Below are 14,513 nucleotides of genomic sequence, written 5' to 3'. Positions count from 1 at the left end.
TTAACTGCAATGTTTAAATGAGTCTAGACATATTTAGACATTGTCAATTGAATAGAATAATTTTGAAAAATTCTGAGGGGAGCCCGACGATCGCTGTGGAGTTGGGAGCGTGGCATTAAAAGGTTTTAAGACCACTGGTCTAGGGTGTTCCTCATGGGAGAGGTGTGAGGGGCCTGATGTAACACTGTTGGTTAGTCAAATCTTAAAGGGGAGGGCACAGCGACTCAAAGCCAATGGATTTCAATGTCGAACCTGTTTATCACCACTTAATCATCCTCACAGTTGCAATAAGTGACTGGATCAGGCCCCCTCCTCCCATGTCCAGATGGGCTGCTGGCTGAGTATGTTCAGCACAGGTTTGGAAATCAAGGTTTGAGATGTAAAACATTGTAGTAATGGAAACATGTAAACTTTACAAAGGAATGGTGACGGTGAAAGGGATGCCAAGCCCTGTGTGGCAGTGTTAGTACTGCTAGCAAGAGTGTGTACATTTATCAGCTAACAGTGCTGCTCCATGGAAAAGGTCAGCCATACCTCATACCTGTCAAACCCAACCTATTCTACACCCTCTCCCGCATCATCTGTAGGTGAATGGAGAGGGTGTGGGGGACCGGAGTTGGACTAACGGCTAGGGCGCTCAACCTCAGACCTGGGGATCTGGGTTCGAGTCTCGGTAACGACGCCCAACATCCTGTAATTCTGGGCAAATCACTTAATCTCCCTATGCCTAACAAAAATGAATGTGTGTCCACATGTAACGTGACTGGTGCTATGTAAAGCGCTCTGATACCTGATTCGGGTCAAGTTCGCGCTATATAAAACTCTGCAAAAAAAGAATAGCGAGTGAACAATACACTCTCTCTCATAAACCCACCTTTAGCAGACATGAGGGGGAGCACTTCAGGCATAAACAACAAACCTAGGGCTGCTGATCGACCCCGATCACAGGACCAGAGTGTTTGGTCCTAGAGATCCACGAGGACTAGTTTGGTCCCGCGTGGAGCTGAAATGTAACCGGTTCCTGTCCAGAAATGCTGAGTGTCCACAGGGGACAGGCAGCCCTTGTTCTGGAAGAGCATGGGCATTAAGTGCTTATGACCGGGGGTTGCACAGTCCCTTAAAATAATTTATAGACAGTTCATACACTACTAGTACAGCGGCTGGTATCAAACGCTTGAAGGGGGAAGAGTCGTGTTCCCTAAATCACTGCAGTTAGAGCTGACCGTAGGAAACCACCCAAACTTCACGCAACTTGGCCTCCACTTGTTCTTTTGGTCGGGCACCGCGGGAACCTCCTTTAGGCTTAGTTCAATAAGTAGTGGGTTTGAAACCCTGTGACTTGGATTACCGTCCGTCTTTGTGTAAGGAGCCCTTAAGTTGTAGGGTGCTTCATAGGGTTAGCATTAGAGTTGGAATAGGAATGTCCCCTGCATTTTTTGGGGAGTTTTATTAACCTCGCACTCGACCCGAAGGTATCGGAGATCATAGTGCTTTATATGAATCCCAGTTGCGTTACAGATGCACACATCCACTTTTGTTAGGCACAGGGATATTGAATGATTTTTCCAGAATCACAAGATGTCTCACGTGACGGATCGGAGTGCCATTCCTGAATGTAGCTAAACCAGGACCCCTAAATGTGCGCTGCCAGCTCTGCTCAGTTTGACTTCTAATTATTATAGCAGCGCTCCAGCACTTGACAGCTCAGAAAGCCATAAAAATGTGTGACTTTGCATTTCCGTACGGTGATGCGGACCACCACATTGAAATGTGTTACTCTAACCCCTGATGCGTGGTACTTGGCAGGCCTGCTCCCCTCAACACAGGCAACCTTGCAGTATGGTGCAAGGCTGCCTGCATTGGCGCTAGGCAGCTAAATTCAGCACCAGCACAGGGAGAAATGTAGGGCTGCACCGTATTCTTGTAAATACGGTGTAGTCCTGCATTTCAGAAGTGGAGAGCGCGGCGTTAAGCCAAGGAGGCCAACACAGTGCTCCACCACTTCCTTGTAAATATGCCCCTTAATGACAACAGCCTGACCCATTTTATCAAGAGACAGAAACTCCTCTCATTTCAGAAGATGCACTGCCTTGATGTAGCATTGCTCCAGGACACACACCTGTCACCTATTGAACATGATAAACTCTGAAGGGATTGGATGAGTACGGTACTACATGCCAGCAGGATCCAGACTACCCTTACACACCCATCTACTCCTTTGGAACATAGGGAGAGTGGGTTGGACATCTTATTTCACAAATCCCTGGGGGTTTGCACACTGTGGACGTGGCGGGACCCCCCAGGGCAGATATATTTTTGTCAAGAGTCTTTGTGTGTGGGCTCTATCTATGCCCCGGCGGCTGACCAAACTCCTGCTCTCCTTTGGACAGCCGGGGTATTCATGAGGGGGGTGCTGGAATATGGCACCTTGACAAGAGCAGAAACCATATGACCAGGCAGCCCGAGACCGGTTCATCCTCTCTGACATTATTGATGTTCATGCCTTGATGGAGCCATGGTGGTTGACTCACCTGAGGGACGCAGACTATACTTTCACCTCCTGCATCCATTGCAAACGTTTACGCCTTGATCCTCCCAAACAGTACCTCTGATCATGATCTTCTGCTACTCGACCATAAACTTCGATTGTTGCAAACCCCTCAGGTCCTTTGACGTATGTACACAGCATGGTATAAAGCCCCTGAAAACAAGCACAGATGGTGTCAGTACTTGGAGGAAAACATTGGGTCCATGTCCTCTGCACAGGTGTTGTGGGAGGGCAGGAAGGCCTTTTAGAGGTAATTTGATGAATGATTTGGCTGCCTATAAGTGCCACTGTGAGGCATAACAGCGTTGGTTGACTGACCTCCTGCTTCACCTGACTCAGACGTATAACGCATTGCTGACACCTGCTCTTCTCAAGGAGCTGCTTGGGGCCAAGTATGATCTGAACTCCGATTACACAGTGGAGGACCAGAGGGATACGCTCTGTGGACGATATAGTAAGGGACGGTGAGTTGGCCCCCTTTGCTACACTCATGCGTGATTATGGGCTGCCACAATCGCATCACTGACAGTTCCGACAGCTCATGCAGAGCCTGCCACAAATGCTGGGTGCTCCCCCTTACGATCTAGAGACTGACCCAATGTTGCATTATATCGTGATGAGGAAAGGATTCAAGGACACTATGGTGGGATTGTATGTTACCACTATGGACAGCCTTTTTTCGAGCACCACTGCCCACACTGTATGCTGTTTGTGGGAGCAGAGGCTGTGCCTCTCACTGTCTGAGCAGGACGGGCACGCCCTTTGGAAAGACCATGGCAGTTTCCTCCAGGAGGTCAGGTTGAAATTCAGTTATTTCAAGTTCCTACACCACTGGCACTGGACGCCGGAGTGGATCTATAAAGCAGACGATTCCAAGTGCCGGAGGTGCTGAAGGTGTGACGCACTCGCTTGTGATATTTTACATTTCCTGCGGACTGTACAGTACTTTGTGCTACTTGGGCTCAGTTTGGGATAACTTGATGACCAACCAAGGGGTGGCACCGCAATTGATGGCCCGTCTGACCTTGCTTCACATAATGTCAGTATTCCAGGATTTACCCACCACTGTAAGAGTCAGCTGGTTATGGCCTTCATAGTGGGAGTTGTCTTTTTTGGTGGCGACCTTTGGGCCTGGCACCCTGACATATTTTTTTCCTGTTCCCATGTCCCTTTCCCTCGTGTTCCCCCTCATCCTCCTTCCCTGATCATCTGCGGGATCTTCTGAGCCACATCACCTCTATCTAGAGGGTTTATTTCATTTACTGTTTTTCCTGTTTTCAATGTCTTCTCATAAGTTCTAGTTTACACAGTATCTTGCTGAATCGATAAACTTCCATCCCTGTAATATGCTCATTGTATATTAATAATCAATAGAGAATTGAGGTATAAAAAAAAGACACAGGGAGTGGTGTCACTTAACATTTGACTTTGACAATTCTAAAGGAAGAGACATTACTGAATTTATAGACATGATCAGAACACATGTAAAGTGATAAAATTACAACCAAGTCTCACTAAAATAGACATTCAATGTAACATTCTACTGAACTGTGTGCAGTACTCATGGTGAAATATGAGAAAGGTTTATCCACCAAAATGTTGGACAGAGGGCCTGCTCCATGCCGAGTAGTCACTTGTGAAGTTCTAGTTAATCTCCATAGTTTTGAAGAATGGGCCAGGTTTGAGTGAGACTTCAGTCCGACCTCCAAATGTGTTAGTGTCATTCGTGATGAGTGAGGCTTGAGGGCTCTGATGTATGCACCTCCGAACTAATGTCACTGTTGAGGCACTCAAGGCTGCTTGTATGACAATGCTACAAAGAGTTGACACCCTCGCTAATCAATGGTGTATTGATGGCGAGTGTACTGTGATATGGGGTCCTATGTGAAGGAGTAGAATATTTTCGATTAATGAAATGCCCCTCCCCTGTTCGTCAGACCAGTAATACCCACTCATTTTTATGATACAATGTAAACCGTGTGAGAAATTTCTGGTTCATACTCGGTTGCCCTATCTTAGGAATTAATTGTTTCAAAGATATATTGCTTTATTTTTGTCAGTGAATCTTTGTTGAGAGAGGATGGTGGTTACTGGAAACAAAACAAGAAAGCCTGCAAGAGACCGCTATCTTAATATTTTAGGAGACAGTGTGCTCTTAAACCAGAAACTCAAAACCTAATTAGAACCTACATTTCAGTCTTGTTCAAGGATATAAAATATAAGGAATAAGCCTTAGACATAGGAAAATTAGAAATAAGCTGTTCCTTCAATTGTAGCTTTGACATAAGACCTATGCCTCATTGTCACTGATCTGGTGTCTTAAACTCCATGGTATTTACCTCTGTTTACGTTGCTATCTAGGACGTTGTGGATTTGAACAACTGCAAATAAATTATTTAAAAGAATAAATAAGCTGCCCAGTTTAATTGCAAAACTAACCCATTTACCCATATATTAATTGAAATACAGATATATTAATTGAAATACAGATATATTATTATTTGAAATACAGACTGCCACTTCCAGTTGTCACCTTTCTGTAAATACTCTTAAGTCCTTTACATCAGTGTTTGGAAGATGCTCATCTGAAGTGAAGCTATAAATTCTTTTTGACAGCTGCAAAGTGTGAGGCCCTTTACTTGAACTGTCTGACCCTTAAAAACATTCCCATCTGTGACATCTGAAATCCCAGGTCTTTACAGGCGCCAATGCTTGTTTGTGTGAAATGTATTCACTCCTGGGGCCTGGAGGCGGCGGTTCTGTCAGCGGCCACCAGAGGGCGCTCCTCGCCTGCTGATGGAAACCCACTGAGCTGCACATTGGATGAAAGAGAGAAGGGTTTCCTCTTCTGGGTCAGCGGCGGCAGAGACAGCACCAGCAGCAGTGGTGACATCACTTCCTGCCTCTCCTGGTGTGTCCGGCCTGCTGCAGAGGAGGAAAGAGCCCTGTCTGGTGGGCAGTTACCTCCATCTACAGACCCTCACAGACCCCAGATCTGCCCCCCCAGGAGAAGGCAAGGCCTGTCCAGGGGTGCAGAGGAAGTGAGGCCTTTCCAGGAGTGAAGAGGAGGAGGGGCCTGTCCAGGAGTGCAGAGGTGGCAAGGCCTGTCCAAGGGGTGCAGAGGAGGGGAGGCCTGTCCAGGGGTGCAGAGGAGGAGAGGCCGTGAGCCTGTCCAGGGGTGCAGAGGAGGGGAGGCCTGTCCAGGGGTGCAGAGGAGGCGAGGCCTGTCCAAGGGGTGCAGAGGAGGAGAGGCCTGTCCAGGAGTGAAGAGGAGGAGAGGCCTGTCCAGGGGTGCAGAGGAGGAGAGGCCTGTCCAGGGGTGCAGAGGAGGAGAGGCCTGTCCAGGGGTGCAGAGGAGGAGAGGCCTGTCCAGAGGTGCAGAGGAGGTGAGGCCTGTCCAGGGGTCAGAGGAGGAGAGGCCTGTCTAGAGGCGGGCAGAGGAGGAGAGGCCTGTCCAGGGGTGCAGAGGAGGAGAGGCCTGTCCAGGGGTGTAGAGGAGGAGAGGCCTGTCCAGGGGTGCAGAGGAGGAGAGGCCTGTCCAGGGGTGTAGAGGAGGAGAGGCCTGTCCAGGGGTGCAGAGGAGGAGAGGCCTGTCCATGGGATGTAGAGGGGGTGAGGTGTGTTTGGAGGTAGGTGCAGAGGAGGCGAGACCTGTCGGGGGGATGCAGAGGAGCAAGGCCTGCCCAGGGGTCTCAGAGGAGGTGAGTGAGGCCTGTCAAGGTGGTGCAGAGAAGGTGAGGCCTGTCCAGGGGTGCAGAGGAAGAGAGGCCTGTCCAGGGGTGCAGAGGAGGAGAGGCCTTTTACAGGGGTTCAGAAGAGGTGAGGCCTGTCCAGGGATGCAGAGGAGTTGAGGCCTGTCCAGGGGTGCAGAGGAGGAGAGGCCTGTCCAGCGGAGCAGAGGAAGAGAGGCCTGTCCAGGGGTATAGACTAGGTGAGGACTGTCATGGGGTGCAGAGGGGGAGAGGCCTGCCCAGGGGTGCAGAGGAGGAGAGACCGGTCGGGGGTGGTGCAGAGGAGGTAAGGCCTGTTCTGTCCAGGGGGGTGCAGCCGAGGTGAGACCTCTCCGGGTGGTACAGAGAAGGTGAGACCTGTGGAGAGGGAGTGAGGGGCAAAGGAGGTGAGACCTGTGAAGAGGGGGGAGGGGCAGAGGAGGTGAGACCTGTCCTGTCGGGGGGAGGTTAGAAGAGGTGAAGCCTGTCCAGGGGAGGCACAAAGAAGATGAGGCCTGTCCAGCAGGTGCAGAGGAGGGGAGGACTGTCCATGGGATTTAGAGGGGGGTGAGGCATGTTTGGAGGTAGGTGCAGAGAAGGCGAGACCTGTCGGGGGGATGCAGAGGAAGCAAGGCCTGTCCAGGGGGTGCAGAGGAGTTGAGGCCTGTCCAGGGGTGCAGAGGAGGTGATGTCTGTCCAGGGGATGCAGAGGAGGTGAGGTCTGTCCAGGGGCTCAGAGGAGGTGAGTGAGGCCTGTCCAGGGGGGTGTAGAGGAGGTGAGGCCTGTCCAAGGGTGCAGTGGGGGAGAGGCCTGTACAGAATGGTATAGATGAGGTGAGGCCTGTCTTGTGTTTGGGTGGTTCAAAGGAGGTGGGGCCTCTCCAGGAGGGATGCAGTGGAGATGAGGCCTGTTCGTCCAGGCGGGGTGGTTGAGAGCTGAGTTTAAGTTTGTTAATTGTTGTCCCAAGAGATTTGTGGAATGAGTCTAAGTTGCTTGTAAACTGGCCAATTGAAGAGCCACAGAGTGAAGCGCCTCAAAATATGTTATTATATAGTACAAGAGATAATGCAGAGTTACAGACAATATTGCAAAGTCAAAGACCAGGGAAAAGAGGGCGCATCTTTTAGCGTTGCATCCAGAGGTTAGTCCACATATCCAGCAAAATGTGAGGGGCTAACATTCCGGATGAGATTTTGTTTTACGCAAAGTTCTGTAGTGAGAATGTTGTTCCTAAGCAGAAAATTATCCCCAAAAAAATAATGAGCGCTCAGACAAAAATGTTCCAAACGGGTGACGATAGTGGTTCTCATGGAATGTATTCTTGTTTTGATTCTGGGTTTGTTGCTGGTGTGAATTTGGATATGCACGGCGTTGGTGTGCAGAGTAATGATGTTCAGTATGTGCAAGGAGGAAATGTTGTTCCTCTGGGTCAGGGCCGGACTGGGAACCCAAACCAGGCTTGACAATTTTGACGGACCAGCTCCCTGCCTCTTTTGTAGCTGGGGGGGGGGTGATATAGCAACACCACAGCAAAACCAGCCCCCAGTAACAAATACATTTCCCAGCACTGAAGAATCGGCCCCCACTCTTCCAGCCTCCCGGGGAAACACCCGAAGCCCGTTCCGGCCAGTCCGACCCTGCTCAGGGTGTTGGTTTTACTGACAGTGGCAATTTAAATACCTCAAACACTAATAATGTGCAGAATAAGACACGCTCCTTGCGATGTTTGCAGGGACCTGGGAAAATGGAAAAGAGTCAGATGGCCAGAATGGGATGTCACAGTCAATGGTCCCAGCCCAACTGGCCTCTGTGCCGAGCATGCAGAATCAAGGTAGATATATTGGAACATGCCTTCAGTCCCGATGGTCCCACAGCCCAGTGCAGAATAGAATGCCAAATTCTCAACAAATTCAGCATTTCAACAAAATCCTTCAGTGATTAATAAGGATTTTCCACAACTTGCATCTACACTAGGAGTTTCTACTGGACTGAATCAGACACAATGACTGTGCCTGAGACGGGAGAAGGATTGCACGCTTGGTGCAGTCCTAGAGGTCACCCAGAGTGGCTCTTTTGTAGAAGAAGTAAATGGGAATCCACCATCTCTTTTAATCAATAAATGTGCCTCCCATTCCACAGTCAGACTGACGGGAGCTCACAACCCACCCCTCTTGGGAAAGGAGTCCAAGTTGTAGGCATTTCTAATAAACAACTAATAAGCTGTCAGCAAATGTTCCCGTACAAATTGGGTCAATGATGAATGGCCAGAAACGTATACTGTGATTAAGATCCAGTTAATATGTTAGGGAATAACCTTGTAAAATTACTTGTGGCTTTTTGGGGAAGAGTCACAATTAATTATTCATTTTGTTACTTGTGGTTTATTAAATTACATTTTGTTGTGCCATGTTGTCATGAACATTCATTGATTGCTGTCATTTTTACCTCATCGTGAACCATGTCAATAATGTGTTTCCTTGATTCCTAACTGAGCAGGTTCTATGTCAGTTTGCTATTTGATATTATAGAAAAAGTTTTCTTATTTCTTAGCACACATTTGTTGCGGTGGTCTGTCTATTGACTTTACAGCTAGAGTTATTTCTGAGTCTGGCTTTTGATATACTTTAGAGGTTACCTTTATGTGATTCTCCTGCAAATATTATGATAATTATTTCTTTGACTGAGCAACCATGTTTATGCCTTCAGTAATTATTTGAAACCTTTAATATAGCTTTGAAGCTTGTTGTAGCTCCAAATGCAAGGGCCTTTACCAAGGGAGCGGTCCTTTAAGGGGCTGTACTGCCTTGTATGGCTGACTATAAGGTCATTACACTGTTTGCCCCATGAGGGCAGAATGTGTTAATTAATAAAACAACGGTGTCCCAGAGACCAAGGGGGTTGAAACACCGCCGGTACTCCAACCTGCTGTAAGTGTGAATGTTGAGCAGTTAACACCCGCATGTAGGACCACAGGGGTTAATTGTTGAACATTCACAGCAATAGCTGCTAAAGGAGGCTGAAGTCAGCCCCTGGTTCTCCCTGGGCTCGGCTAAACTGCTTTTCATCATTCAGTTGAGCCGGGGAGATGCAGGAGATGAGCAGAACCCCCCTCCTTCCGAGACGCCAGTGACACTGCGAGCCACGGGAGGTGGAAGGGGGGAGGCTCCTGTGTGCCCCGCTGCAGGCTCTATCTTCTGCCTTCTCCTGCCCAATCCATATATTTCAGAGCGGCAGAGGCTGTGTATATGGACATTGTAATGTTGAGAGCAGCGGGCCAATATCAGGTTGTATAGGCTGCTGCTGCTCCGTTGTCTTCAATGGAGGTCTAAACATTTCAATGTTTCAAGCTTTGTCTCGTGAAGGATTTATTTAAACTGATCCTCCGCATCATCCCTTCAGATAAGTTATAGATAAAAAGCATCAACACGTTGATGCTTTGTTGCTTCCATTGCTCAGCATTCAAACTCTGCATCAGCTTTAACGTGTATTGCTGTTGCCCAGAGAGCATGGTTTGTATAAATCTAAGAGTCTGGTTGACTGATTTATGAACGGGGCAGAATTATGTTCAAGGACTTTAACATACCTTTGCAAACCAGATTGTTTTGATTTGCAAGTTTCATGGTCTGTAAATGGAAAGATGGGGGTTATGAAGAAGTGGACTGGGTTGTTGGTTTTTTTTCTCTGAAACTGTGTGTGCACTCCATATTCACAGAGACCTTTTCCAGCAAGGCATCATGGTTCTTGGTGAACCAAAAAACTATTTATTCATACCCATATATGCTTCACAATGGCCTCCAGAGAACAAGAGATTATTTTGTTTTGGAAGTTCAGGACGGTTATTTGTAAAATGGGATGAAGTTTGATTGTCGTCTGACGCAAAACAATTTCTTTACTTCCTTTCAAGGTATTCTGGGATGACCAGGCAGTGCAGCGTGGCTGCCACCCTTGGAGGAACAAAATATAATATAACTGTCAGGTAAGGATTCCTATAACTCTTAAGTTTCCTTTTCCCCTGTTTCTTCTTTCTCTATTCCCTTTCTTGATCTCGGTTTTGTTTTTGTCTCTTCAGCTTCAACATTTGACTCCCTCTGTGCACTATTCTTGTTGTTATCAAACTTCTGATAATAATATGATGGAGCCACATTCCTCCTGGAAATGTTGGGGGTGTAGTGCAGGTCCAGTTCCTTCTTAGGTCAGTTTTGCCCAGCAGTTCCTTAACTATTGGCACATTTGTCTCCTCCTCTACACCACGTGATACTCTCCCCCCTCTGACTGGTATTTTGGCGTCTTTTCTCTCTTGGTCTGACTTCCATCTCTTTATGTCCTCCTGAACTATCTTTTTCTGTCTTATCTACTACAAGCAAAAGACACAGTATGTGTGTGGACACACATGCACACAAGGCTTGCTTTAGGGTGGTGCAACCAGTGGAGCCGCACCTGGTGCTGACCTTGGGGGCTGTTGCATCCTGATCATATTATTCCCTGCTGCTCAGCCTGAGTATGTATGATGTCATTGGAATGTTACTGTGTGCATGATTTGAATATGTGGTCAGTTTGATTGAGTAGGCTGAGCAGCTGGATGCTGCTCCCGGTGGGGCCTGATTCCTACTCCTATTTCTTCCTTTTTTCTAACAATAACTAATAAATACCATCTTAAGGATACCTACGTCTACAGGAATTTATTCATTATAAATTACATCATCAACATGCAATAATGGCGACGATAGAGAAAGAACTACGCGTAAAGGAACTAAATTTACAATTTACAACTACAAGATATGAAGAAAAGAATTTAAGTAAAGACAAGCCACGCTTTTTGATGCCCCACCGGTGTCATGACTCATCTGACAGCCTACAGGAAACATCTATTAAGGTATGTTTCAAGCGTTGGACTTGGTGGAACTATTTGAATTTTAAAATGGCGAATTTATTAGCAAGAGCGTCAAAATTTCAAGTTATGACAAGTGTCAGAGTAAATGACTATTTATTTTTGTAAGGGCAAAGTTGTGAACTTTTAAGCATTTTATTTGAGGCAGCTACTTTCATTTTCTCTATAACATGTGAAGATAATTAAGACAGAAATCTAGACAATTTAAAAGTAAATTGCAGCTGTGAAACAAATGAGCGCTGTGTTCATGGAAAAAATAAATGCCTTTTAATTCAATATCTACAAACTTGTGTACGCAGCGTACTTGTGTTCAGCAATTTTTGTGAGGCGGCAAAGATTACATATCAGAGGTTAACATCAAGCCCCGGTATACTGTTTACTTGCTTAGTGAAAATTTTGACCCTGACTGTAATTTGCTCACCGTATTTCCAACGGTCATTTTCATCGGCTGGGGAGCTGTTTCTTTGCTGTCTGGATGATAAATGATGACGCAACAGAATGCTACCACAGTATTGGTGATTCTGTGAAACGCACCGTCATCCATAACGTACATCTGCGTCTTGAAAGGTCAAGTTCACGCAGAGTCTGTGTACGCATGCGCGCATCATTGGAAAACTGTCATGGCAAGTTCAAAGAACATCGAAGTTGCGAAGGACTGACTGCCTGAATTCTTTTATTGTTCTCCTGTCTCCACAATAACATCGGGCGCATTTTCGAGCTGTTTTTCATGAGAAAGGTACTGTTGTTGAACAAATTGACTGAAATTGATTTCGGAACTGCCACAAGTTTATAACCTGAGTTATTTTCCTCATACATAACGTACTGCATACATCGATTCTATTCAAAATGCGCCATCTAGTGTCTATTTTCAGTATGGCACGAATACAGGAAAATATTATCCACTCAAATTAGACACTTTGGATTCGATTTTGTGAAAGTCATTTACCTACCTTACTAAAGAAGTGGAGCTATTCAACATGACAACGGTGACTACTTTTATTATTTTAGTTTCTTATTTTCCATCAGTCGCTAATCATATATAGATTGATGCACATGTTTTGTTCTAAGTGAATTATAGAACTGTTACGTACTGAAGTTGAAATATTGGTTTATATGTATTCAGAGTGATTTACTTATTTACTTATACTACTTGGAACTGTTATGTGCTAAAATAGATGAATTATTTTAATTCTACTGTTTTCTTTAAAAGTTGATTTTAAGGGTCAGGTTCAATATACTAAGTTCTGAGAATGATTTATTTATTTATATACAGCTTGGATAGTTGAGTACTGAAATTGATGAATTAGTTTATTTATATTATTTTATTTAATGCTTGATTTTAAGAGTCAAGTTTACTATGCTGAGTTCTAACAAAGTTTAAATTTATTAATGTAAATGAACCACATTAGTGCTCAATTAATTTGAGGTGTTCATTAAGTTATTGAAAATTATTGATGAACCACTTAATTAATAGTGCTCTATTATAAAAATAGAGGAGTTCACAATTTACTGCAAGTTATTGAAATTTATTGATGAACCACTTAATTAATAGTGCTCTATTATAAAAAAAAAAAATAGAGGAGTTCACAATCTACTGCAAAATAGTGTAAAGTCTACATATATTGCTTAAACATTGAGGAGTTCAATGTGTATAAAATTTTATTGTGGAGCCACATAAGTGCTCATAGATTGAGGTGCTCCTATATTTACAGTAGTCTAAATTCTCCAGTTGGAATTTTATGATGCATAAGTTGCGGAGCCACATACGTGCTCATAGATTGAGGTGCTCCTATAATTACAGAAGTTTAGTTCTCCAATTGGAATTATATGATACATATGTTACGGAGCCACATACGTGCTCATGGTTTGAGATGCTCCATTTTCCTCAGTTATGTTTATTATATGAGGCAACAGAGTCCTCAGTTAAAATTATTCTCGTTTTTATTATTGAACCACACAAGTGCTCTTTTCAATAAGAGGTGTTCAATTACAGAGAGTTGTTAGGAAACCATATACCCATACATTAGGTGTTATGCGTAATTTTCATTATACTTTATATAAAAGTGTTTGAATAACGTGATAACTCCTACGTCCTAAAAATGTTATTCTATAGGGACGTCACCTTGTTTAATTTATTTCCCTTTTGTTGCAGTTCATGACAGTCTGGCCAATTGCCGTGAATAGTGATAAGTTGGGTTTTTAATTGTGATGAGGAATGGTTGTATATGATTACTCTCTAGTTTTATACGAAAAGATATCATTCCAAAATTCATCTTTCGTAATGATATAATATTATTTCATGATATTACTTATAATTAGTCATCTAATTGTTGATTACTAAATTCATGAAATAATTTCACAGTTATTCATTTATATGTACTGCTAATTAGTAATCCTGATATGATATAATTTCACAGTTATTCATTCTATATGTATTACTAATTAGTAATCCTGATTTTACCACCATCAGGACATATTGTATTTAATTTCACTTTCTCTCTTTTATTTTCATTGTTATAAAAGAGGGAGATGTGTTGCATCCTGATCATATTATTCCCTGCTGCTCAGCCTGAGTATGTATGATGTCATTGGAATGTTACTGTGTGCATGATTTGAATATGTGGTCAGTTTGATTGAGTAGGCTGAGCAGCTGGATGCTGCTCCCGGTGGGGCCTGATTCCTACTCCTATTTCTTCCTTTTTTCTAACAATAACTAATAAATACCATCTTAAGGATACCTACGTCTACAGGAATTTATTCATTATAAATTACATCATCAACATGCAATAGGGGCACTGTGTTTAGAAGGAACTTATGGGTTCACAAGCATCTGCTGCACAGTTTCCTATGCTGGAACATGTGGTGAGAGAGGAAGATAGCCTTTTTTCTCTTTCTTCTGTTTTGTGTTTTTCTTTTCTAGACCCTTTTTTGTTTCCTTTACTGTTGTGCTTTTTTTTCTCTTTTTCAGGTGTTGCAGTGCCTGCGTCCTGTCAGAGGAGTGTGATGAGTTCTGGGCACCAAGTAAGTCCTTATCATCCGCACAATTTGAAATAGTGAAGGTCTTAGCCACTCAAAAATAAATGAGATCATTATGGTTTGTAGAGTGGGTTGGGTGGGTGAACAGAGGAAAGATATTGAGGGCGATTGTATTGTTGTCAATTTCAAAAAAGCCAAACACTGTACGTCACCTCCTGAGTGTATGTGATGGAACCCAGAAGGCTCATACCAACATACACGCCCTCTCTCTGGGTTACTTTTATCGCCCTTCAACTCAAGTGTTGGGCTTTAGGGCGGACTCTTCATAGCCCATCATTACCTCGAATAGATTTCAGGATATCTCCTCCTTAGGAGATGGTTGATTGACTA

At 44.6% G+C, this 14,513-nt stretch overlaps 1 protein-coding gene across 1 annotated transcript in view; it reads left to right on the top strand.

Moving 5' to 3' along the window:
* Positions 1–14,513, top strand: part of LOC144806178 (uncharacterized) — a 151,899-nt gene that overhangs the window by 119,328 nt on the left and 18,058 nt on the right. Inside the window, 2 exon segments of the mRNA XM_078672600.1 lie at positions 2,924–3,012; positions 14,116–14,168. Coding sequence (XP_078528726.1) covers positions 2,924–3,012; positions 14,116–14,168 — 142 coding nt within the window.

The sequence above is a fragment of the Lissotriton helveticus genome (assembly GCF_964261635.1).
Source record: "Lissotriton helveticus chromosome 1_1 unlocalized genomic scaffold, aLisHel1.1 SUPER_1_unloc_51, whole genome shotgun sequence".
NCBI lineage: Eukaryota > Metazoa > Chordata > Amphibia > Caudata > Salamandridae > Lissotriton > Lissotriton helveticus.
This window is presented reverse-complemented; position numbering and strand designations above follow the sequence as displayed.